The sequence below is a fragment of the Oncorhynchus clarkii genome, chromosome 1 (assembly GCF_045791955.1).
Source record: "Oncorhynchus clarkii lewisi isolate Uvic-CL-2024 chromosome 1, UVic_Ocla_1.0, whole genome shotgun sequence".
Lineage (NCBI taxonomy): Eukaryota > Metazoa > Chordata > Actinopteri > Salmoniformes > Salmonidae > Oncorhynchus > Oncorhynchus clarkii.
The window spans coordinates 11,413,897-11,438,097 of record NC_092147.1 but is presented as its reverse complement, the minus strand read 5'-3'; the positions used below and the strand labels follow the sequence as shown (position 1 = coordinate 11,438,097).

General features: G+C 41.6%; 1 protein-coding gene across 4 annotated transcripts; it reads left to right on the top strand.

Annotated features, from left to right (window-relative positions):
- Window positions 1–344: 344 nt before the first annotated feature.
- LOC139421569 (guanylate kinase-like) lies at window positions 345–23,687 on the top strand. Of its 4 annotated transcripts, XM_071172638.1 has the most exons (16): window positions 345–425; window positions 4,143–4,258; window positions 4,628–4,669; window positions 5,126–5,222; window positions 7,495–7,633; window positions 10,212–10,296; window positions 10,443–10,528; window positions 11,182–11,225; window positions 11,384–11,499; window positions 11,727–11,768; window positions 17,697–17,774; window positions 19,068–19,164; window positions 19,433–19,571; window positions 21,587–21,671; window positions 22,825–22,910; window positions 23,599–23,687. In XM_071172638.1, exons 2-16 carry the CDS (start codon window positions 4,147–4,149, stop codon window positions 23,632–23,634), a joined length of 1,284 nt encoding a protein of 427 aa, XP_071028739.1. In that variant the 5' UTR covers window positions 345–425; window positions 4,143–4,146; the 3' UTR covers window positions 23,635–23,687. The 4 variants fall into 4 exon arrangements, with proteins under 4 accessions (XP_071028739.1, XP_071028808.1, XP_071028891.1 ...); XM_071172707.1 differs by lacking the exon at window positions 17,697–17,774; XM_071172790.1 differs by lacking the exons at window positions 345–425; window positions 4,143–4,258; window positions 4,628–4,669 and adding an exon at window positions 5,318–5,445 and having other exon boundaries at window positions 5,142–5,222.
- The last annotated feature ends 514 nt before the right edge of the window (window positions 23,688–24,201 follow it).

The following is a 24,201-nucleotide window of genomic DNA, read 5'->3' as shown; positions in this document are numbered from 1 at the left end:
ACACTGTTTTGACAGAGCTGTGAGGCCTTAAGCGTGGGCAAGATGCAGCCAACGGAGCCAGTCATGATGACCTGAAGTAATTAAGCCGCTACCTGTTTAGACACTGCAGATAAACAAGGCCAGCATGCCGGTGTGCAAATGGCTGATGAGCTGATGGGAGGAGGTGGTAATTGATGCTGACAGTAAGCTGTCTCTGTCAATCAGTGTGACAAACACACACCTAGCCACAGGTCACACAAATGCACACACACACACACACACACACACACACACACACACACACACACACACACACACACACACACACACACACACACACACACACCTCTCACACACACCTCAAACACGCGTACAAGCTCTCTCTTCCATCCCAATCACTCTGAGACACCTCCTCTACAGCCACACAGTACTGCCACTGAGAGAAGGTAAGGCAAATATACAACTTTAACAATGCAGGACAGGCATAGCTAATATACTGTAGGACAGGCATAGCTAATATACTGTAGGACAGGCATAGCTAATATACTGTAGGACAGACACAGCTAATATACTGTAGGACAGGCACAGCTAATATACTGTAGGACAGACACAGCTAATATACTGTAGGACAGGCATAGCTAATATACTGTAGGACAGACACAGCTAATATACTGTAGGACAGGCACAGCTAATAAACTGTAGGACAGACACAGCTAATATACTGTAGGACAGACACAGCTAATATACTGCAGGACAGGCATAGCTAATATACTTTAGGACAGACATAGCTAATATACTGTAGGACAGACACAGCTAATATACAGTTGGACAGGCATAGCTAATATACTGTAGGACAGGCACAGCTAATATACTTTAGGACAGACATAGCTAATATACTGTAGGACAGGCGGGGCTAATATACTGTAGGACAGACACAGCTAATATACTGTAGGACAGACACAGCTAATATACTGTAGATATACTGTAGGACAGACATAGCTAATATACTGTAGGACAGACATAGCTAATATACTGTAGGACAGACATAGCTAATATACTGTAGGACAGGCGGGGCTAATATACTGTAGGACAGACACAGCTAATATACTGTAGATATACTGTAGGACAGACATAGCTAATATACTGTAGGACAGGCACAGCTAATATACTGTAGATATACTGTAGGACAGACATAGCTAATATACTGTAGGACAGACATAGCTAATATACTGTAGGACAGACATAGCTAATATACTGTAGGACAGACACAGCTAATATACTGTAGGACAGACATAGCTAATATACTGTAGGACAGACATAGCTAATATACTGTAGGACAGGCGGGGCTAATATACTGTAGGACAGACACAGCTAATATACTGTAGATATACTGTAGGACAGACATAGCTAATATACTGTAGGACAGACACAGCTAATATACTGTAGATATACTGTAGGACAGACATAGCTAATATACTGTAGGACAGGCACAGCTAATATACTGTAGATATACTGTAGGACAGACATAGCTAATATACTGTAGGACAGACATAGCTAATATACTGTAGGACAGACATAGCTAATATACTGTAGGACAGACATAGCTAATATACTGTAGGACAGACATAGCTAATATACTGTAGGACAGGCATAGCTAATATACTGTACACTCTTTGAGAAAAGGGTTCCAAAAGGGTTCTTTGGCTATCCCCATAGGAGAACCTTTTTTGGTTCCAGCTACAACCCTTTTGGGTTCCGTGTAGAAAGGGTTCTACATTGAACTAAAAGGGTTCTATCTGCAACCAAAAACAGTTCTTCAAAGGGCTTTCCTATGGGAAAGGGTTCTCCTATGGGGATAGCCAGGTTCTAGGTAGCACCTTTTTTTCTAAGAGTGCAGGGTAGCAGGGACATGCCTAGAGTACATCAAGCGGTCTGTCTTCAGTAATAAATTTAAACCGGAAATGACTTACTATACTAGTGTTTATGGACTCCATATAGATGTTATGAAGTCAGAAACAGGTGCAGTTAATATATATTATTTGGAGTAACAACTTGTAAACAGTTTGTATGTTATGGTACTGTCCTTCAGTGTTCTTTTGTTGCTGTGCTTGGAAATATAAGTTTTGTGCGTAAGTAAGATGCACCTAAATATTGACAAAGGTTATTCAAGATTTGGTATAATTTCAGGTACCTACATGCAGTACCAGTTTTGTTGTCTTTGGAAAGTTGTGTCCTTTTAGGGGTAGGCAATAGACCCTTTACTTAATTATTAAATTATGACCAATAATCCCATAGCACTTTTCACCAAAAAGCCCAAATAAGGTCAGCAGACAGGAATCTGGGTTGTGATGGTTTATCGGTCTATGAATATTTTAGAGTGGATTCTGGTATCACCTCCAATTAAATAAGTCAATCTGTTTGATAGTCTTTAGTGTGCTATACCCATGCAACATCATTGACTGTTAAGGAACACATTAATATAGAGAGTCAACCAGGACACGAAATAGGTCAGACTGCCTGATTAGCCATTGACTCTGTCAGCAACAACGTCATTTCACCAACAGTATGAAGAGCGATCCGCCTCTTACCTCAAATGTTTTGCCACTGCTGATTGACTTGAAATTCGCCTATTTTAACATGGTTTATATCTGGGAATGTCCTCATTTTCAGAGTCACAATAGAACAACCAATATGACTTTCTGCAGGCAGATATGTGGTGTTGATGCAGACATACAGTGTTGACGCAGCTCAGTGCCGGGTGTTCCATTTGGCCCACTTTCTATTAATCAACCTCATTGGCCCAGATTGACTTAAGTAAAAGGCGTGCATGGTACTTGTCTGTACTGGACCGTGAAATCTATTCCTAATCCCTTTTACAAAGTCCTATCATCCAATCTGCTTCATTAGTGCATTCCTACGTATTTGCCTAATGTTGAGTTGGGTTTTTGCTAAAGTGAGGAATTTTCTATGTCCCCAATGTTGGTTTCATGGAAGAGCTACATAATTTCCATAGTGCTAACAGAGTGTTACTAGAATGGCAGCACATGGATGAGCTACATTATAGAAGTGATTATAACTGCCTGCTAGATTAAACAGTCAGGGCAATTTGCTGGAATTTTTCTTCAGGTTTCTGTGGGTTTTGTGTTTAACCCTTTACCGTCTGGACACTCTTGATGTGTGGTCCCTGTGTGGTCCTGAAGTGCAGTCCCAATGGCTGTCCCCCCAAATATCATTGTGCCGTAGCCATTCCATCAGATGAGTTTATTCCCTGGATCAGTGGATTATCTCTAGCGTCTGAGCCTGGGACCAAAGGAAGAGCTGCTCAGCTTTAGGTTCGCTAGCTGTTTACCCTCCAAGCACTCTAAACAGATTGGCTCCTGAGTTAGCCAGACTTAATCTGGGCAAGAGAGGGTTATTTTGAAGGTTACAGAAGAAGACCTGGTAGTGCTAGATTCCCTTTTGTTTGGTATATCTGTAACGGTTGTGGTAGTGTCAGGCCAGACAGCAGTAGGCTACTGAAAGGCATTGGAGTTCATGAGTGGACGGACTGGTGCAGCCAATACAGATCTCCTAGGTAATCCACGAAGACACAAGGTCCATGTAGAGGTCAAAACTAAAATGCACTGTATACGTATTTATTTTTATATTTGACTAGGCAAGTCAGTTAAGAACAAATTCTTATTTTCAATGACGGCCTAGGAACAGTGGGTTAACTGCCTGTTCAGGGGCAGAACGACAGAGGGGGTTTGAACTTGCAACCTTGCGGTTACTAGTCCAACGCTCTACCACTAGGCTACCCTGCCGCCCCAAAAGTATCTAGTACATAGCTTTCTCAGAAATCAGTAGTGGAAAGATTTGTTTACATACATACCTAAAAAACTGTATAAAGGCATTGTTCACCCAAATTACAAAATTACAATTTGGTTACCCTATAAAAAGTATTTGGACAAAGAGAGAGAGTAATGTATTTTTTTCTGTTTACCTGGCCGCTGGCACAAATACTAACTTTAGCATTTTTGTCCAAAAGTTAGCATGTTTTAATTTAATGCCCAAATGACCCAAAAATGTGTAGCAGATGTATAGCTAAAGGAACACTATGTGACAGTATGAAAGGTTTTTCACTGTATCTTTCATTGTACTTCCTCTCTCCCTCTCTCCTCCAGTGTTATGTCAGGACCCAGGCCGGTTGTTCTGAGCGGCCCCTCAGGGGCAGGGAAGAGCACTCTTATGAAGATGTTACTGAGGGATTATGTTGGAGTCTTCGGCTTCAGCGTGTCACGTACGTTTGTGTTTCTGGCTCCTACCCCAATATCCTGTCAGGGAGGAAGTGGGACAGCATTAAGCCCTATCTATCAGTATCTATCAAGTTTGTCAAAGGATTTTGATGTGGGATAGCTCTGTATCCAATCCATATCCAAGCACAATTATGATGATGATGTTGATGATGGATGTTGATGATTGATGTTGATGATGGAGCTTGATGAATGGTGTTGATGATGGATGTTGATGATGGATGTTGATGTTGGAGGTTGATGAATGGTGTTGATGATGGATGTTGATTATGGATGTTGATGATGGAGGTTGATGAATGGTGTTGATGATGGATGTTGATGATGGATGTTGATGCTCACTGAATGTGTCCTTACAGATACAACACGGGGCCCACGTCCAGGAGAGGTAGATGGCAAAGGTACAGTAACATTCTCTGACTCATAAACACAGTGTCACGCCTGCTCCCGCTGTCCATCTCTGGTGCTCGAGGGCTGCCAGGCTTCCCTTCATTTCGCACACCTGTCACCATCATTACGCGTATTAGCGTTCACTGGACTCACCTGGACTCCTTCACTATTTTGATTGCCTTCCTTATTTCTGTCTGCTCCCCGGTTTGTTCCCTGTGTCAGCATTAATGTCGTTATGTGTTCATGTCTTGTCCTGTTCCATGTCTGTTGCTAAATGAAATGTTCACTCCCTGTCCCTGCTTCTCGTCTACCTGCGTCGATCCTTGCACACAGATCATGTCAGTAAACCAAGAAGGATATCAGTGACGCTCTCCTGGATTTGAATCAAGCTGGTTTTGTAACTTCAAATCTGCTTTCAAGCCTGATTGACAATGAATTGATCATTCTCCTCTCCTGTCCATTTGAAGATTACCACTTCTCAAACCGGGAGGCTATGCAGGAGGATATTGATGATGGGAAATACATTGAGAATGCTGAGTTTTCCGGCAACCTGTATGGAACAAGGTAGAGTACATGTTGATAACCTTCTGTTGACACCAAAATATCTTACAGTTACATGTAGGGTTGTGAATTTCTGATGACTTTCCCACAATTCTCAGGCTTTCTAGAAATCCCAGATGGAGGATTCCTGGAATCAAGAGGGAATAACCAGGAAATACAAGAACTCTCTAACCTGGATTTCTGGAAAACCTGATAATTTTGGGAACATTACTGGAGTTTTGGAACAGTATGCTAGTTAATTTGCTTTTATGTTGCCCTACCGGTGATATTGATACATCAAAATGAACAAGCAGAGTACTTGCTCCACTGGTGACTAGAATCCAGTAGGGTTTTCTCCTGTCATGGCTTTGTAAAGATATCTTTAAATGCAGTTCCAGCTGGATGAGCAAAGAGACAGGCCGGGGACAGAATGAGCTTTATCCTCCATTATACACTGCGTTCAGAAAGTTTTCCTTTTGTCCACATTTTGTCATGTTACAGCCTTACTCTAAAATGGATTAAATAAAAAAATTTCCTCATCAATCTGCACACAATATGCCATGATGGCAAAGTGAAAACAGGCTTTTAGAAATTATTTACATAAGTATTAAGACCCTTTGCTATGAGCTTAGGTCCACCCTGTCTCCACTGATCATCCTTGAGATGTTTCTCCAACTTGACTGGAGTCCACCTGAGGTAAATTCAATCGATTGGACATGATTTTGAAAGTCACACACCTGTCAATATAAGGTCCCACAGTTGACAGTGCATGTAAGAGCAACAACCAATTCATGAGATCAAAGGAAATGTCTGTAGAGCTCAGAGAAAGGATTGTGTCGAGGCACAGATCTGGGGAAGGGTACCAAACATTTCTGCAGCATTGAAGGTCCTCAAGAACACAATGGCCTACATCATTCTTAAATGGAAGAAGTTTTGAACTACCAAGACTCTTCCTAGAGCTGGCCGCCCAGCCGAATTGAGCAATTGGGGGAGAATGGCCTTGGTCAGGGAGCTGACCAAGAACCTGATGGTTACTATGACAGTGTTCCAGAGTACCTATGTGGAGATGAGAGAACCTTCCAGAAGGACAACCATCTCTGCAGCACTCCACCAATCAGGCCTTTATGGTAGAGTGGCCAGACGGAAGCCACTCCTCAGTAAAATGTCAGCCCGATTGGTGTTTGCCAAAAGGCACCTAAAGACTCTCAGACCATGCGAAACAAGATTCTCTGGTCTGATGAAACCAATATTGAACACTTTGGCCTGAATAGTGTCACATCTGGAGGAAACCTGGCACCATCCCTATGGGGAAGCATGGTGGTGGCAGCATCATGCTGTGGGATTGTTTTTTAGTGGCATGGACTGGGAGACTAGTCAGGATTGAGGGAAAGATGAACAACGATTAAGTACAGAGAGATCATTGATGAAAACCTGCTCCAGAGCGCTCAGGACCTCAGACTGGGGCGAAGGTTCACCTTCCAGCAGGACAATGACCCTAAGCACACAGCTAAGACAACACAGGAATGGCTTCGGGACAAGACTCAGAATGTCCTTGAGTGGACCAGCCAGACCCCATACTTGAACCCAATCGAGCATCTCTGGAGAGACGTGCAGCAACGCTCCACATCCAACCTGACAGAGCTTGAGAGGATCTGCAGAGAAGTATGGGAGAATCTCCCCAAATACAGGTATGCCAAGCTTAAAAATCAAATCAAATTTTATTTGCCACATACACATGTTTAGCAGATGTTATTGCATCATACCCAAGAATACTTGAGTCTCTGCCAAAGGTGCTTCAACAAATTACTGAGTAAAGGGCCTGAATACATTTTTTATTTTTTATTTAGAAACATTTCTATAAACCTGTTTTTGCTTCGTCATTATGGGGTATTGTGTGTAGATTGGTGAGTGAAAAAAACACACTATTTAATCAATTTTAGAATAAGCCTGTAACGCAAAAAAATGTGGAAGAATTCAAGGGGTCTGAATACTTTCTGAATGCACTGTACATATCAGGATAGCACTTGATAGCACACAGAACTCAGCACCTGCAGTGTCACTCTTAATCTGAACCACTGAACCCTGATATTAGCTTTGGTGTTATGGTTAATGTTACTATCCTCTTACCCTAGCTATTCTGTAGCATGTGAGGAATAGTCACTGCTCTAATGTCACTCCCCAGCCCCTGTCATAAGCCTATTGTACATACCTCGGTGGAAAGGTGCGTTCTTGTGCTGTTCAATGGGATCCTTAAACAATTAATGAGCATCATTTATGTTGTCTATTTTCTACACAGCAAGTCTTCTGTAGATGACGTGAGGGCCAAGGGCCTCATCTGCATCTTAGATGTGGAGATCCAGGGAGTGAAGAACATCAAGGAGACTGATCTGGACCCCATTTATGTTTCTATCCAGCCACCCTCTATTGAGATCCTGGTAAAGTCCAATTCAGAGTTCAGAGCTGCCATAGTCCGCATGGTCCAATAGAAAACATTTACGAACTCATTTGATATGCTCTTACTGAGGTGCAGATATATGTCACAATGAAATACAGACTATCGTGGCTCTGCGTCTGTAAACTCTGTAACTAGTCAACAATCATACAACGCAGAGTGTTTTACTGTATTTTGCCGTTTCTTAAGGTTTTGAGTTTGGACCCCTATTATTTTCTCTATATGATAATAATCCTTAGACATGTCAAGCCAACCTGGTCTCAGAGCATTTAGTAAATCCGAGACACTCAATTTAGTATGATATGTTATGTTTCGTATGTTATGTATTCGTTTGTTGATGTCCATCACCAATTTCATATATGTTACGAATTACAATTTGTATTATATGTTATGAATTTGCGTAACATACAATATGTTATGAATTAGAAAAATTCACAATATGTTATGATTTTGCAAAATGGATGATATGCTACGAATTCTAAATAGGTGTGTAGCTGACTAATGTTAGCTAGGCTAGGGGTTAGGGTTAGGGTTAAGTTTAGGAGTTAGGTTAAAGGGTTACGCTTAGGGTTAGGTGAAGGGCTAGCTAAAAGGGTTGAAGTTAGGGTTAGGGGAAGGGCTAGCTAAAAGGGTTGAAGTTAGGGTTAGGTGAAGGGCTAGCTAAAAGGGTTGAAGTTAGGGTTAGGGGAAGGGCTAGCTAAAAGGGTTGAAGTTAGGGTTAGGGGAAGGGCTAGCTAAAAGGGTTGAAGTTAGGGTTAGGTGAAGGGCTAGCTAAAAGGGTTGAAGTTAGGGTTAGGGGAAGGGCTAGCTAAAAGGGTTGAAGTTAGGGTTAGGTGAAGGGCTAGCTAAAAGGGTTGAAGTTAGGGTTAGGGGAAGGGCTAGCTAAAAGAGTTGAAGTTAGGGTTAGGGGAAGGGCTAGCTAAAAAGGTTGAAGTTGGGGTTAGGGGAAGGGCTAGCTAAAAGGGTTGAAGTTAGGGTTAGGTGAAGGGCTAGCTAAAAGGGTTGAAGTTAGGGTTAGGGGAAGGGCTAGCTAAAAGGGTTGAAGTTAGGGTTAGGGGAAGGGCTAGCTAAAAGGGTTGAAGTTAGGGTTAGGGGAAGGGCTAGCTAAAAGACTGGAGTTAGGGTTAGGGGAAGGGCTAGCTAAAAAGGTTGAAGTTAGGGTTAGGGGAAGGGCTAGCTAAAAGGGTTGAAGTTAGGGTTAGGGGAAGGGCTAGCTAAAAGGGATGAAGTTAGGGTTAGGTGAAGGGCTAGCTAAAAGAGTTGAAGTTAGGGTTAGGGGAAGGGCTAGCTAAAAGGGTTGAAGTTAGGGTTAGGGGAAGGGCTAGCTAAAAGGGTTGAAGTTAGGGTTAGGTGAAGGGCTAGCTAAAATAGTTGAAGTTAGGGTTAGGGGAAGGGCTAGCTAAAAGACTGGAGTTAGGGTTAGGGGAAGGGCTAGCTAAAAGGGTTGAAGTTAGGGTTAGGGGAAGGGCTAGCTAAAAGGGTTGAAGTTAGGGTTAGGGGAAGGGCTAGCTAAAAGGGTTGAAGTTAGGGTTAGGTGAAGGGCTAGCTAAAAGGGTTGAAGTTAGGGTTAGGGGAAGGGCTAGCTAAAAGGGTTGAAGTTAGGGTTAGGGGAAGGGCTAGCTAAAAGGCTTGAAGTTAGGGTTAGGTGAAGGGCTAGCTAAAAGGGTTGAAGTTAGGGTTAGGGGAAGGGCTAGCTAAAAGGGTTGAAGTTAGGGTTAGGTGAAGGGCTAGCTAAAAGGGTTGAAGTTAGGGTTAGGGGAAGGGCTAGCTAAAAGGGTTGAAGTTAGGGTTAGGTGAAGGGCTAGCTAAAAGGGTTGAAGTTAGGGTTAGGGGAAGGGCTAGCTAAAAGGGTTGAAGTTAGGGTTTGGGAAGGGCTAGCTAAAAGGGTTGAAGTTAGGGTTAGGGGAAGGGCTAGCTAAAAGGGTTGAAGTTAGGGCTAGGGGAAGGGCTAGCTAAAAGGGTTGAAGTTAGGGTTAGGGGAAGGGCTAGCTAAAAGAGTTGAAGTTAGGGTTAGGGGAAGGGCTAGCTAAAAGGGTTGAAGTTAGGGTTAGGTGAAGGGCTAGCTAAAAGGGTTGAAGTTAGGGTTAGGGGAAGGGCTAGCTAAAAGGGTTGAAGTTAGGGTTAGGGGAAGGGCTAGCTAAAAGGGTTGAAGTTAGGGCTAGGGGAAGGGCTAGCTAAAAGGGTTGAAGTTAGGGTTAGGTGAAGGGTTAGCTAACATGCTAAGTAGCTAAAAAGTGTTAAGTAGTTGTAAAAGTTACTAAAATGCTAAAGATGTCAATGATGAGATTAAAACTCGCAACCTTTGGATCTCTAGACAGTCACGTTATACACCCACCTATCCACCGCCATCAATCAACATACTTTTGTTTTTGACTTAGGTAACCATAGGTCTTATGTAAAAATACCAAACGTAACATAACATACTAATTTCAGTGTCCTGGATTTCCGTTGACTATGTTACGTCTAGTCTATAAGACTGGGCTGGTCATCCTTGAGCTTGTGACTTGAGACTCTTGAAATGTACAAATTGTAATACATTTGGGGACCATTGATGTTTACAGGAAAAGCGTCTGAGGGACAGAAATACTGAGACAGAGGAGAGTCTGCAGAAGCGTCTGGAGGCAGCCCGAGTTGACATGGCGCTCAGTAGGTCCCTCTTACTGTCCCATATAGACATGGCCATACTACAAATGTTTGAAGAATATGGATGGAACAATGAATTATCCGTGCTATGCCTTTAACAATGATTTGAGAAGAGCTTTCACAATTCATTTATCACTCTCCTATTTCAGGCAACGAGCCAGGAATGTTTGACGCGCTTATTGTCAATGAAGACTTAGAGGAGGCGTATGAGAAGTTGCAAAGTGTTCTTATTGAGGTGAGTCTGAAGAGGATGGTTGTCTGCATGTAGTATGGGGACAAAGTATAATTGTCAGTCAGTCGGTAGCAGTGGAGGCTGCTGAGGGGAAGATGGCTGGAATGGAGTTAATTGAATGGTATCAAACGTATTGAAACCATGCATTTGATATCATTCCAAATATTCCGTTCCAGCCATTACCACGAGCCCGTTGTCCACAATTAAGGTGCCACCAATCTCCTGTGGTCCACAATTAAGGTGCCACCAATCTTCTGTGGTCCACAATTAAGGTGCCACCAATCTCCTGTGGTCCACAATTAAGGTGCCACCAATCTCCTGTGGTCCACAATTAAGGTGCCACCAATCTCCTGTGGTCCACAATTAAGGTGCCGCCAATCTCCTGTGGTCCACAATTAAGGTGCCACCAATATCCTGTGGTCCACAATTAAGGTGCCACCAATCTCCTGTGGTCCACAATTAAGGTGCCGCCAATCTCCTGTGGTCCACAATTAAGGTGCCACCAATATCCTGTGGTCCACAATTAAGGTGCCACCAATCTCCTGTGGTCCACAATCAAGGTGCCACCAATCTCCTGTGGTCGGTAGTAAGTGTTGAGTCATATTTATGTGATGGCTTTGTAACTAAACTTGATATTCTTATACTTGTCTCAACAGGAAATAACGAAGGTTCAGTCGACCAAGAAAGAAAGATGCAATTCGTAAGAAGCAATTTGTTATTATGCATATCACAGCCACACATTTTCAATAGAAAACGAGTTAGTTCAATTGAGAACAAGTTTTCACTATTCAATGTAAAGTATAGCTTTTCACATGCTTAATGTTTTTCATTTTATTGAACCCTCTCCCTCTCCTCCAGTGTTATGTCAGGCCCCAGGCCGGTCGTTCTGAGCGGCCCCTCAGGGGCAGGGAAGAGCACTCTGCTAAAGAAACTGCTGAAGGACTACAAGGGAGTCTTCGGCTTCAGCGTGTCACGTACGTTTTGTATCACCAGATGGAGTTTCCAGCAGCAGGGCTGCAGTATCTATTCCCGCGGGTGCGCCTGGACCACGAGGAAGACCAATGAACACTAAAGAAACCATATACAGTCAGGGTTGTCTTGCATAGCATTGACAGGTTGAGGCTATTGATATCATTCTGTATCATATGATCACAGAATAGGATGGATGTTGAATTGATGCTCACTGAATGTGTCCTTGCAGATACAACCCGGGATCCACGTCCAGGAGAGGTAGATGGCAAAGGTACAGTAAAAATGTTTTCAGTCACAACACAGAATCATGTCAGTAAGCCCAGAAAGATTTCAGTGGCGCTCTCCAGGCCCAGAATGAAGCTTCCATCTTTAGTAAGAAATGCCTACTGTATGAACGCAGAGACTGGAATTCAATATATTACATTTTGACATTTTAGTCATTCAGCAGGCACTCCAATACAGAGATAGCAACCACATGTCATAGTAAGTACATTTTTCCTCAATAAAGTAGCTACTGTATCAGCAAAGTCAGAGCTAGTAAGGGGGGTCAACTGCGAGTGTTACCTCACAAAAGGCATTACTTTATTATTCTTTTTTTGGGGTGGGGGTATTATTTGGGGGTGGTGGGGGGCGGTAAGGAGTGGGTGTGATGGGGGTGCTGTGGGATTATTTAAGGGTGTTTTCACATATAGTCCTCTTTAAAAGAACTGATCTCAGTCCTCTTTAAAGTGAACTGGGGTACAAAAAAAACAAAAAACAGAAAGAATTCAGTTCTCTTTGTATTCACACTGTATTCACATTGTATTCACATTGTATTCACACTGTATTCACATTGTATTCACACTGCCTTTGAATGAGGACTCAACTCTTTTGCCAGTTCACTTCACCTAGTTTGTGGACCGAGTCCTCTTTGCATTCACATTGCTATGTTTAGAAAGGAACCAAGATCTTTTTCCTACATGCACTCTGGATTTTTACAAAATGTTGTTCCTTTGGAGTGTTCACACTGCACACAAAAAACGATAGGGGTGGGAGGGCCAAGAAATCAGTGGTGGCAGAACGAAATGCTCAAGTTGAGGTGTAGGGTTTGAGCATAGTCTGAAGGTAGAGATGGGCAGTTCCTCTTGCTGCTCCGTAGGCTTGTAACATGGTCTTGTAGCTGCAGTGCCATGACAACCTGGTCTCAGATCAAAATGTATTATATTTTACAAAAATCTGTGCCACTCCATTTAGGATAATAGGTTACATTACATTGGCCTAAGAATGTAATAGCAGTCATACAATGTAATGAATTGTATATACTGTATGTCCCATGTATTGATAGTTTAGTATGATATGCTACTTTTGACTGATTTAGTATGATAAACTACATTAGGTTAGGGGTTAAGATTAGGATTAAGGTTAGGGTTAGGTTATAGGGTTAAGGTTAGGGGAGGGCTTAGCTAACATGCTAAGTAGCTAATTGTCCTTGATGAGATTTGAGCATGCAACCTTTACGGTTGCTGAACTTTCACTCTATGCAGCCACCCAACCACCATGACCAGCTACTCTCCTTTAATTTTTGCCTTAAGTAACCTACTGTCATACCAAACATAACATATCATACTAATTTAAGTGTCCCGGATTTACGTAGGCCAATGTAATGTAATATAACAAAGTAACATACAGTACCATACCAAATGGAATGGCCCGGATTTTAGTCAAATTTCCTAAGTTTTTCTCAGACCTGGCATGCCATGTTGAGTGTGGTGGAAGCTGCTCACTACTGTTCAGACGACAGCTGACTGAAGAGCCAAAAGTTGTGTTTTCTATCGTAAATAAGTCCTAGCAAAGACTGGAGACAATGATTAACCTTTTACTGCAGTGATTTCTTGGTAGTCTTAAACAAATCTACTTTGAAACAAAAGTACACACCTCACACACATCGTTATGGGCTTAAAAAGTCATCTGTACGCTCTTATAAAAAAAGATGCTATCTGTCTCCAAGGAATCCCCTTTGAAGAACTCCTTTTCTTTCCAGTTAGAACCCTTTTGCATTCCATGTAGAGGGTTCTAAATAAGAATTTGTTCTTAACTGACTTGCCTGGTTTAATTTGGTTTTTTTAAACATCTCTGGAGAGACCTGATAATAGCTGTGCAGCAATGCTCCCTGTCCAACCTGACAGAGCTTGAGAGGATCTACCCAAGAAGAACCCTTTTGGTTTCGTCATACCCAGGTAGAACTCTTTGGGTTCCTTGTAGAGGGTTCTACATGGAACGCAAAAGGGTTCTCCTATGGGGACAGCTGAAGAACCCTTTTTTCTAAGTGTACCATGTCCGACATACAGTGCCTTCGGAAAGTATTCAGACCCCTTGACTTTTTCAACATTTTGTTACATTTACAGCCTTATTCTAAAATTGATTAAATCATTTCCCCCCTCAATCTACACACAATACCCCATAATGACAAAGCAAAAACCCTTTACTCAGTACTTTGTTGAAGCAGCTTTGGCAGTGACTACAGTGTCAAGTTTTCTTGGGTATGACGCTACAAGCTTGGCACTCCTATATTTGGGGAGTTTCTCCCATTCTTCTCTGCAGATCCTCAAGCTCTGTCAGGTTGGATGGGGAGCGTTGCTGCACAGCTACTATCACGTCTCCACAGAGATGTTAAAAAATGTATATATTTAACTAGGCAAGTCAGTTAAGAACAAATTCATATTTATAATGACGGCCAACCAAACCTTAACCCAGACGACACTCGGACAATTGTGCTCCGCCCTATGGGACTACCAATCATGCCCAGTTGTGATACAGCCTGGAATCGAACAAGGGTCTGTAGTGATGCCTCTAGCACTGAGATGCAGTGCCTTAGACTGCTGCACCATTCGGGAGATGTTCAATCAGGTTGAAGTCTGGGCTCTGGCTGGGCTACTCAAGGACATTCAGAGACTTGTACTTTGCTCCGTTCATCTTTCCCTCGATCCTGACTAGACTCCCAGTCCCTGCCACTGAAAAACATCCCCATGCTACCTCCACCATGCTTCACTGTAGAGATGATGCCAGGTTTCCTCCAGACGTGATTCTTGGCATTCAGGCCAAAGATTTCAATGTTGGTTTCATCAGACCAGAAAATCTTGTTTCTTATGATCTGAGAGTGTTTAGGTACCTTTTGGCAAACTTCAAGCGGGCAGTCATGTGCCTTTTACTGATGAGTGGTTTCTGTCTGACCACACTACCATAAAGGTCTGTTTGGTGGAGTTCTGCAAAGATGGTTGTCCTTCTGGAAGGTTCTCCCATCTCCACAGAGGAACTCTAGAGCTCTGTCAGAGTGACCATCGGGTTCTTGGTCACCCCCTTGACCAAGGCCCTTCTCCCCCGATTGCCAAGTTTTTCCAGGAGGCCAGCTCTAGGAAGAGTCTTGGTGGTTCCTAACTTCATCCATTTAAGAATGATGGAGGCCACTGTGTTCTTGGGGACCTTCAAAGCTGCAGACATTTTCCCCAGATCTGTGCCTTGATCCTGTCTCTGGGCTCTACGGACAATTCCTTTGACCTCATGGCTTGGTTTTTGCTGTGACATACACTGTCAACTGTGGAACCTTTTTATAGACAGTTGTGTGCCTTTCCAAATCATGTGCAATTAATTTAATTTACCACAGGTGGACTCCAATCAAGTTGTAGAAACATCTCAAGGATGATTATTGGGAAAGGGATGCATCTGAGCTCAATTTCGAGTCTCATAACAGTGTCTTAATACTTGTAAATAAGGTATTTCTGTTTTGTTTTTTTGCTAAAATTGAAAACATTCCTAAAAACCTGTTTTCGTTTTGTCATTGTGTGCAGATTGCTGAAGGTATTTTTATTAATACATTTTAGAAAAATGTTGTATCATAACAACATTTGGAAAAAGTCAAGGGGTCTGAATACTTTCCGGGAGGCACTGTAGAGTTGAAATGTATTCCATTTATAGTTTTCATCCCAATATTACAATGTATATACATCACAGAACGCTTTGACATGGAAACATTTAAATCATGTTTATTAATTATGAAATTATGAACAATTTTAATAACGTTTCACCTATGAGGCCACTAGGTCATTTGACTGCAGGAAATGCAGGACAGATAACGCATGTAGTTGCATGACATATTACAGAGATACTTTACATTACAGTATCCAGTCATTTGTGTTGACTAGATTCTTATGGCTTTTGGGAATCAAATCCACAAACCTGGCGTTGCAAGCACAACAATCTACTAACTGATCCCCACGGGACCCCCTGTATACAGTTGAAGTCAGTTGAAGTTATACAGTTGAAGTCAGTTGAAGTTATACAGTTGAAGTCAGTTGAAGTTATACAGTTGAAGTCGGAGTCATTAAAACTCGTTTTTCAACCATTACACACATTTCTTGTTAATAACAAACTATAGTTTTGGCAAGTCGGTTAGAACATCTACTTTGTGCATGACACAAGTAATTTTCCAACAATTGTTTACAGACAGATTATTTCACTTATAATTCACTGTATCACAATTCCAGTGGGTCAGAAGTTTACCTACACTAAATTGACTGTGCCTTTAAACAGCTTGGAAGATTCCAGAAAATGATGTCATGGCTTTAGAAGCTTCTGACAGGCAATTGACATCATTTGAGTCAATTGGAGGTGCACCTGTGGATGTATTTCAGGGCCTACCTTCAAACTCAGTGAATCTTTGCTTGACATCATGGGAAATCAAAATATCAGAAAATCAGCCAAGACCTCAGAAAAACAAATTGTAGACCTCCACAAGTGTGGTTCATCCTTGGGAGCAATTTCCAAATGCCTGAAGGTACCACGTTCATCTGTACAAACAATAGTGTGCAAGTATAAACACCATGGGACCACGCAGCCATCATACCGCTCAGGAAGGAGACGCATTCTGTCTCCTGGAGATGAACGTAGTTTGGTGCAAAAAGTGCAAATCAATCCCAGAACGACAGCAAAGGACCTTGTGAAGATGCTGGAGGAAACGGGTACAAAAGTTTCTATATCCACAGTGAAACAAGTCCTATATCGACATAACCTGAAAGGCCCGTCAGCAAGGAAGAAGCCACTGCTCCAAAACCGCCATAAAAAAGCCAGACTACGTTTTGCATCTGCACATGGGGACAAAGATCGTACTTTTTAGAGACATGTCCTCTGGTCTGAAGAAACAAAAATAGAACTGTTTGGCCATAATGACCATCGTTATGTTTGGAGGGAAAAGGGTGAGGCTTGCAAGCCGAAGAACACCATCCCAACCTTGAAGCACGGGGGTGGCAGAATCATGTTGCGGGGGTGCTTTGCTGCAGGAGGGACTGGTGCACTTCACAAAATAGATGGCATCATGAGGGTGGAAAATTATGAGGATATATTGAAGCAATATCTCAAGACATCAGTCAGGAAGTTAAAGCTTGGTCGGAAATGGGTCTTCCAAATGGACAATGGTCCAAAGCGTACTTCCAAAGTTGTGTCAAAATGGCTTAAGGACAACAAAGTCAAGGTATTGGAGTGGCCATCACAAAGCCCTGACCTCAATCCCAAACAAATTTGTGGGCAGAACTGAAAAAGCGTGTGCGAGCAAGGAGGCCTACAAACCTGATTCAGTTACACCAGCTCTATCAGGAGGAATGGGCCAAAATTCACCCTACTTATTGTGGGAAGCTTGTGGAAGGCTACCCTAGAAGCTTGACCCAAGTTAAACAATTTAAAGACCATGCTACCAAATACTAATTGAGTGTATGTAAACGTCTGACCCACTGGGAATGTGATGAAAGAAATACAAGCTGAAATAAATAATTCTCTCTTCTATTATTCTGACATTTCACATTCTTAAAATAGTGGCGATCCTAACTGACCTAAGACAGGGAATTTTTACTTGGATTAAGTGTCAGGAATTGTGAAAAACTGAGTTTAAACGTATTTGGCTAAGGTGTATGTAAACTTCCGACTTCAACTATATAAAACCTGTAACTTAAAGCTTTTCTGTACCTACAGAACTCCATCACTACCTTGTTGTCCTCTTAGGTACACAACCTTCACACCACCTCTTCACCTACATAACCCAGCCTACTCCATTCCGACTGACACTGAAGCTCCCATGCTCAAGGGAACTGCACCAGTGGCTCTCCAAATTATCCCCCTATAAGATACAGCAATAAACATTATTTGTTGTGCCTTTTTTTTCTTTTCTCCGTAGGCCTGTTCTGTCTACCTATGCTTCTGGGGGCTACATTACTGCCCCTAGCAGACGTCCTATCTTCTGTTTCATCTGCAGGTGTAGCTATCTCCTCTTAATTTTGTGTTCTATCCAACCAAGTCTGAATGCCATTCATAAAAACATTGTGAAGAGAGATTGATGGGGGTTACTTTCATCTTCACAGTATAGAGTGACCAAACTAACAATACCAAGTGCATACTAGTTATGCCAGTTTGCACTTTGTGGAAAAAAGCTTTTGAAAATAGCCCCCTGTGATTCCTCAGTGGATCCCCCCCCCCACCCCTCCCCAAAAAGTTGTCACATCCATAAAATGTCTGTTACTGTATGTACCCACCATTAGCATCACAACATTCTGTTGAGATTGATAGGCTTCATAGTAAAGCCTTTTGTTTGATATTTCATATACTCCAGTTCAGTAATATTAATTGAAAGTATGGATCATAGCTGCTAGCACAATCTGGTCCCGTTGTCAAGGCAGATATCCTCACGACTATTCTATTAATTTGATCAATACATCTATGTGATTTCCTATGACTTAAGCAATAACAGTTTTTGAGGAAGATTGCTGGATTCAGTCTAATGTGATTGTCTATTAGTTATATATATATATATATATATATATATATATATATATATATATATATATAATTTTGCCATTAGAAAGCATTACTAGGACCTTCAAGAGAGAATTTCCACCTTTATTTACATCTATCGCAGTCCTCTTTTCCCAGTGAGACATCTATTTTACCAGGACATACTGTATGTGCTGGGGTTCCTTCTCAATCTGAACACACCTGTTATGTTGCAATGCTAATGTGCATGTGTTGATATGAGTAGCTGTAGGTTCATTATGAGCATTGTTGTCCCTGTTGAAGTGACTGTGACAAGGTTGTCCTGTGTTCCCTACATGGTTCCCCCCAATGTGTTAGATCCACTGTGACTGTGATGTTGTAGAGGAATAAAATAATCCCAATGGTACTGAACTGTTATATACTGTACTGTGCTCTGTACTGTGTATATATACTCTTCCTCTTGCATCCAGACAGCGTGTCTTTTTTGCCCGTTTCTAATCACCTTCCACATTTCGTACTTGGGGGTCATTCATTGTGTGATTTGCTTCTAGTGATGTCAATGTTAATTTCCCTAATTGCTTGTACTGATGTGAATAAAAATGTCTATCTACCCATACTTATCCTTGTATTTTTTTCTATATCACCCTTTTTTAGTGCTTGAATACTAATCATTATACATCTATTGTACCCTGTGAGTTTACCCTTCATTAATTTGAGAGAACTCCATCCAGCATGACTGATTACTAACTGTTTTTTCTTCTCTCCTGTCTGTTTAAAGATTACCACTTCACAAACAGGGAGGCTATGCAGGAGGATATTGACACGGGAGAATTCATTGAGACTAATGAGTTTTCTGGCAACCTGTATGGAACAAGGTAGAGTACATTTTCTGAACTTTTGGTTTGCACCAAAATGTCTTAGAGTATTTAAAAAAAAACTTTTATTACACTAGGCAAGTTAGTTAAGAACGAATTCTTATTTACAATGACAGCCTAGGAACAGTGGTTTAACTGCATTGTTCAAGGGCAGAACGAGAGCTTTTTTTTTTTACCTGAATCGGTGATAATCAGTGGTGTAATTTTATAGTTTGTTCAGCGGAATCGTAGATGCAATTAAACATAGCTATGCTTGTTTTCTCCACAGTAAGTGTGCTGTACAGGACGTGAGGGCCAAGGGCCTCATTTGTATTTTGGATGTGGATATTGCGGGAGTGAGACACATCAAGGAAACTGACCTGGACCCCATCTATGTTTCAATTCAGCCCCCCTCCATTGAGGTCCTGGTAAGAGTCTACAACCATACATTGCACAGCGTTCTTCTACTGCAAGGTTCCACAACAGGTGACAAATTCGGCTCGCAAGTATTATTATTTGTCCCCCAAAGTTTTAAGCAAACAAATAGAAGAAATCTGTTGTTGGACAAAGGAGACTGTAAAATCACCAGAAATTCAGCTAATGATTTTCATTTATAAAATCTGTTCCCAACTATACCCATGGATAAATTGAAAGACATATGTGATTGTGTCTCAATGTAATTAAGGTATTAAATTATGTTATTGTGAAATACATAATACATTTGAGATTATTTGTGGCCCATTTGTAGTGTACAAATTATTAGGGGTTCACAGCATAGATTGGCCACTTTTTTGATAATTTGCCACACAGAAACTTGAGTTCATGAGTAACTTAGTCAAAAAAGAATGGCACCAATTGGCTTATAGGTATTGCTGTTGTAAGAAGTCTTACTTCAATCCTGATATCCGCTTCCCCGTTTGACCTGAAACTGTATATGAGGGTGTCTTTCCTCATGTTGAACAAATTTGCCCTGAGGACCCATAAAGACCAGTCTCAACGTCAACAGTGAAGAGGCGACTCCGGGATGCTGGCCAGTGTGTCTGTTCTTTTGCCCATCTTAATCTTTTCCTTTTATTGGCCAGTCTGAGATATGGCTTTTACTTTGGAACTCTGCCTAGAAGGCCAGCATCCCGTGGTCGCCTCTTCACTGTTGATGTTGACTGGTATTTTGCGGGTACTATTTAATGAAGCTGCCAGTTGAGGACTTGAGGCATCTGTTTCTCAAACTAGACACTCTAATGTACTTGTCCTCTTGCTCAGTTGTGCACCTGGGCCTCCCACTCCTCTTTATACTGGTTAGAGCCAGTTTGTGCTGTTCTGAGAAGGGAGTAGTACACAACATTGTACGAGATCTTCACTTTCTTGGCAATTTCTCGCATGGAATAGCCTTAATTTATCAGAACAAGAATAGACTGATGAGTTTCAGAAGAAAGTACTGTGTTTCTGGCCATTTTGAGCCTGTAATTCGAACCCACAAATGCTGATGCTCCAGATACTCAACTAGTCTAAAAAAAAGGCCAGTTTTACTGCTTCTTTGATAAGCACAACAGTTTTCAGCTGTGGTAACATAATTGCTAAAGGGTTTTCTAATTATCATTTAGCCTTTTAAAATGATCAACTTGGATTTGCTAACACAACGTGCCATTGGGACACAGGAGTGATGGTTGCTGATAACGGGCCTCTGTACGCCTATGTAGATATTCCATAAAAAATCTGCAGTTTCCAGCTACAATAGTCATTGTCACGTTCTGACCTTTATTTCCTTTGTTTTGTCATTATTTATTATGGTCAGGGCGTGAGTTGGGTGGGCAGTCTATGTTTGTTTTTCTATGATTTGGGTATTTCTATGTTTCGGCCTAGTATGGTTCTCAATCAGAGGCAGGTGTCATTAGTTGTCTCTGATTGAGAATCATACTTAGGTAGCCTGGGTGTCACTGTGTGTTTGTGGGTGATTGTTCCTGTCTCTGTGTTTTGCACCAGATAGGGCTGGTTTGGGTTTTCACGTTTCTTGTTTTTGTTAGTTTGTTCATGTGAAGTGATTTATTAAAACATGAGTCAAAATAACCACGCTGCGCTTTGGTCCGCCCCTCCGTCAATGGAAGAAATCCCTGACAGTCATTTACAACATTAACAATGTCTACACTGTATTTCTGATCAATTTGCTGTTATTTTAATGGAAAAAACATGTTATTTTCTTTCAAAAACAAGGACATGTCTAAGTGTCCCCAAACTTTTGAACAGTGGTGTATATTTATTATAACGTTCCGGATAAATAACCATTTGCTCAGAAAAAAAGCAGTCTACGGCTGAATCTAGTTGCCTACCATTCTTCTACTATGCAGTTGAACTTTTTGCATGCTTGCTAGACCTCAGATGGCCACATGAAAAGTTTGTTCTTGAAATGTATAAACTGAAAATGCTTGGGGAACATTAATGTGTACAGGAAGAGCGTCTGAGGGGTAGAGCGACGGAGACGGAGGAAAAAATCCAGAGCCGCCTGGAGGCAGCACGGATTGACATGGAGGAGTGTAGGTCCACCATACTGTCCTATGTAAACATGGAGAAGTGTAGGTCCACCATACTGTCCTATGTAAACATGGAGGAGTGTAGGTCCACCATACTGTCCTATGTAAACATGGAGAAGTGTAGGTCCACCATACTGTCCTATGTAAACATGGAGAAGTGTAGGTCCACCATACTGTCCTATGTAAACATGGAGGAGTGTAGGTCCACCATACTGTCCTATGTAAACATGGAGGAGTGTAGGTCCACCATACTGTCCTATGTAAACATGGAGGAGTGTAGGTCCACCATACTGTCCTATGTAAACATGGAGGAGTGTAGGTCCACCATACTGTCCTATGTAATTATGGAGAAGTGTAGGTCCACCATACTGTCCTATGTAAACATGGAGGAGTGTAGGTTCACCATACTGTCCTATGTAAACATGGAGAAGTGTAGGTCCACCATACTGTCCTATGTAAACATGGAGAAGTGTAGGTCCACCATACTGTCCTATGTAAACATGGAGGAGTGTAGGTCCACCATACTGTCCTATGTAAACATGGAGGAGTGTAGGTCCACCATACTGTCCTATGTAAACATGGAGGAGTGTAGGTCCACCATACTGTCCTATGTAAACATGGAGGAGTGTAGGTCCACCATACTGTCCTATGTAAACATGGAGGAGTGTAGGTCCACCATACTGTCCTATGTAAACATGGAGAAGTGTAGGTCCACCATACTGTCCTATGTAAATATGGAGGAGTGTAGGTCCACCATACTGTCCTATGTAAACATGGAGAAGTGTAGGTCCACCATACTGTCCTATGTAAACATGGAGGAGTGTAGGTCCACCATACTGTCCTATGTAAACATGGAGGAGTGTAGGTCCACCATACTGTCCTATGTAAACATGAAGGAGTGTAGGTTCACCATACTGTCCTATGTAAACATGAAGGAGTGTAGGTTCACCATACTGTCCTATGTAAACATGGAGAAGTGTAGGTCCACCATACTGTCCTATGTAAACATGAAGGAGTGTAGTTCCTCTTTACTGTCCTACGTAAACTGGTTTTAAAGCTACAAATGTTTGAGGGATGTGACTTGAACTAAGGACAGTCCATTGCATGCCTGTCGACAATGAGTTTTCATTTTTGTTTCTTCACTCTTCTGTTATAGGCAATGAGCCTGGATTGTTTGACATTGTCATTGTCAACGATGACTTGGATGAGTCCTATGAGAAGTTGCAAAGTGTTCTTAAGGAGGTGAGTCTTAAATGAAGATGGCAGATGGTAGATACAGGAGGTATTGACTAGATACAGGAGGTATTGACTAGATACAGGAGGTGTGTCTTAAATGAAGATGGCAGATGGTAGATACAGGAGGTATTGACTAGATACAGGAGGTATTGACTAGATACAGGAGGTATTGACTAGATACAGGAGGTGTGTCTTAAATGAAGATGGCAGTATAAAGAGTAGATACAGGAGGTATTGACTAGATACAGGAGGTATTGACTAGATACAGGAGGTGAGTCTTAAATGAAGATGGCAGTATAAAGAGTAGATACAGGAGGTATTGACTAGATACAGGAGGTGTGGATGACTAGATACATGCATCCCATGTTGGAGAAGTGTTTGTATATAGTATGTTCTATAACTATATATATTATCAAGTCTTTCTCAATGGGACATGTCAGACATGTTCAAGGCAAAACCTGCAATTTTAATTTCATTTTAAGAGTTTATTGGTTATTACACAATTTGAAAAATGACTCTGTAATTAGATCCCCTCGCTGAAAGTTAATTCTCATGTTTAATTACTCATGATCTACTTTATGTTATTACAAGTCCTTGTTCCAGTATGTAACTAATATACTTTGTAATTTCACCTTTGTATTACCATGTTAAGAGCCCCAACCCAAATGTTGAGCACTTTCTACTCCCTCAACAGGAAATAATGAGAGTTCAGGAGGGCATCAAGTCGTAAGGAACTACAGTAAGAGCGTCCCAGTCTTCCTCTTGCCTGGTCCCTTACAGGCGATACATAAACCAACATTTGACACCAGCTAATTTCGATTTAGCCACAAAAGGGAACGTTCTGAAGGTTGCCATATGACGACTGTTTGGATATCCGCAGAAACGCGTACTACTGTATGCACCTAAGATTCAAGAAGATGGTCTAAAACTCTTAGGTTGTTTTCCACATTTGTTCAGTCTGTCATTTATGAGGAATTTTGAGTAAGACAAAGGGACATTTGAAAGGTATGTATAGAGTATAGTCAAAAGTTAATGTCTACTTCATACCTTACTGCCAACTGGGCTTGAGCCATGTAGACAAATAGAAACCACTGCCAAAGCCATTATAATCTAAACGTTTGACAATATACTTAACATGCCCCTGACTTGACATTTGTGATGAATGCCTTTGACTTGTGCGATGACCATCCAGCATACAGTATGATGGACAAACAACCCGAGAAGTAGTAAAACAAAAGTTGTGCATAAAACGGTGTCTTAGCTGTGAAATGTCATATTAGCGGACTAGCTTTGAGGT

Excerpts from the sequence above, each read along its gene's own strand:
- LOC139421569 (XM_071172638.1), top strand. The coding sequence starts at position 4,147 with ATGTCAGGACCCAGGCCGGTTGTTCTGAGCGGCCCCTCAGGGGCAGGG. Across the intron at positions 5,223-7,494 it reads GGCAACCTGTATGGAACAAG|CAAGTCTTCTGTAGATGACG; the intron begins GTAGAGTACATG and ends TTTTCTACACAG. Across the intron at positions 21,672-22,824 it reads ACGGATTGACATGGAGGAGT|GCAATGAGCCTGGATTGTTT; the intron begins GTAGGTCCACCA and ends CTTCTGTTATAG.